The sequence below is a fragment of the Spizellomyces punctatus genome (assembly GCF_000182565.1).
Source record: "Spizellomyces punctatus DAOM BR117 chromosome Unknown supercont1.10, whole genome shotgun sequence".
Taxonomy (NCBI): Eukaryota; Fungi; Chytridiomycota; class Chytridiomycetes; order Spizellomycetales; family Spizellomycetaceae; genus Spizellomyces; species Spizellomyces punctatus.
Window position 1 is genome coordinate 418007 of NW_015971546.1, and position 1300 is coordinate 419306.

The following is a 1300-nucleotide window of genomic DNA, read 5'->3' on the forward strand; positions in this document are numbered from 1 at the left end:
TACCATTGCTGCTCTTAAACTCCCTAAACTAAATATCATCAAGTAAGTCTCATCTTGCGACAAACCCAATTACGCCAAGCACTTCATAAACTATTACTATATTTTCAAAAATAGGCAAACAAAAGTCAGCGGAAGCGTCACATCCCTTACGTTTGATACACCGGCACATCTGTATGCGGGTACATCCTACTCAAACATTTACTACATGTCCGTTCAGGATTTTGAACCCATTTTGAAGTCAACATGCCACTATTCTGCAGTAAATGATATCGCATTCCCAGAGTAAGACCCATGATAAGTTGCTCATGACTATTCACCGTTGAATGTTTCAACCTTAAAACCTAGGGACTCGTCAGACGTCTTTGCTACAGCATCTGACACCGATATCCGTATTTGGAACGCACATACCTCTCAAGAGCTGTTGCGAATTGCGGTGCCTAATTTAGAGTGCAAATGCATCACGTTCAAAAAGGATGGTTCCAGCTTGATTAGTGGTAAGCTGCAACCGAAAATCCTAAACACCTGATGCAAACACAAGTCTAAGCAACTTTTTTGGCATTATAGGCTGGAACGATGGCAAGATCCGAGCCTTTGGGCCCCAAACTGGCCGCCTTCAATACGAAATCACCGATGCCCACAAAAAGGGTGTCACCGCTCTAGCAGTTACGTCTCCCACCAGCCCACATTCCCCAGCCTTCCGCATCGTCTCGGGTGGTTCAGATGGTCAAATCCGAATCTGGTCGATAACACCTACCCATCAAACCCTTCTCGAAACCCTTAAAGAGCACAAGGGAACGATTACGGCCATCAAACTCCGTAAAAACAATCTGGAATGTGTATCGAGTTCGGCGGATGGCAGTTGCATTGTGTGGGACTTGTTGCGCTTTGTGAGAAATCAGGTTTTGTTTGCTCCGAGCTTTTTTAAGAGCGTTTGTTATTACCCGGACGAGAGTCAAGTTTTGACCAGTGGGACAGATCGCAAGGTGCGTAATTTGGCCATGTAATTTGTCCGTGGTTCTCCCCTTCTGCCACCTGATGATAGGATCTGTCATTGGACAAATAGGTAGCGTATTGGGAAACCTACGATGGTACTCTCATCCGCGAACTTGAAGCCTCCCAATCCGACACCATCAATGGCCTCGACATCTCCTCCGACGGACAACACTTTGTCATAGGCGGAAGCGACAAGCTCGTCAAGATCTATCGCTACGAAGAAGGGTCAGTTGACTATGTCGGGGTCGGTCACTCAATGGATATCACACAAGTCAAGATTTCGCCGGATCAGAAGAACGTGGTGTCA

The 1300-nt window shown here is 46.2% G+C and overlaps 1 protein-coding gene across 1 annotated transcript; it reads left to right on the forward strand.

Annotated features, from left to right (window-relative positions):
• Positions 1-205: 205 nt before the first annotated feature.
• SPPG_05850 (uncharacterized protein) lies at positions 206-1175 on the forward strand (the record flags this gene model as incomplete). The annotated part of the gene is made up of 4 exons (XM_016754055.1): positions 206-282; positions 346-494; positions 565-983; positions 1068-1175. 4 exons carry the CDS (start codon positions 206-208, stop codon positions 1173-1175), a joined length of 753 nt encoding a protein of 250 aa, XP_016606923.1.
• Between the last annotated feature and the right edge of the window lie 125 nt (positions 1176-1300).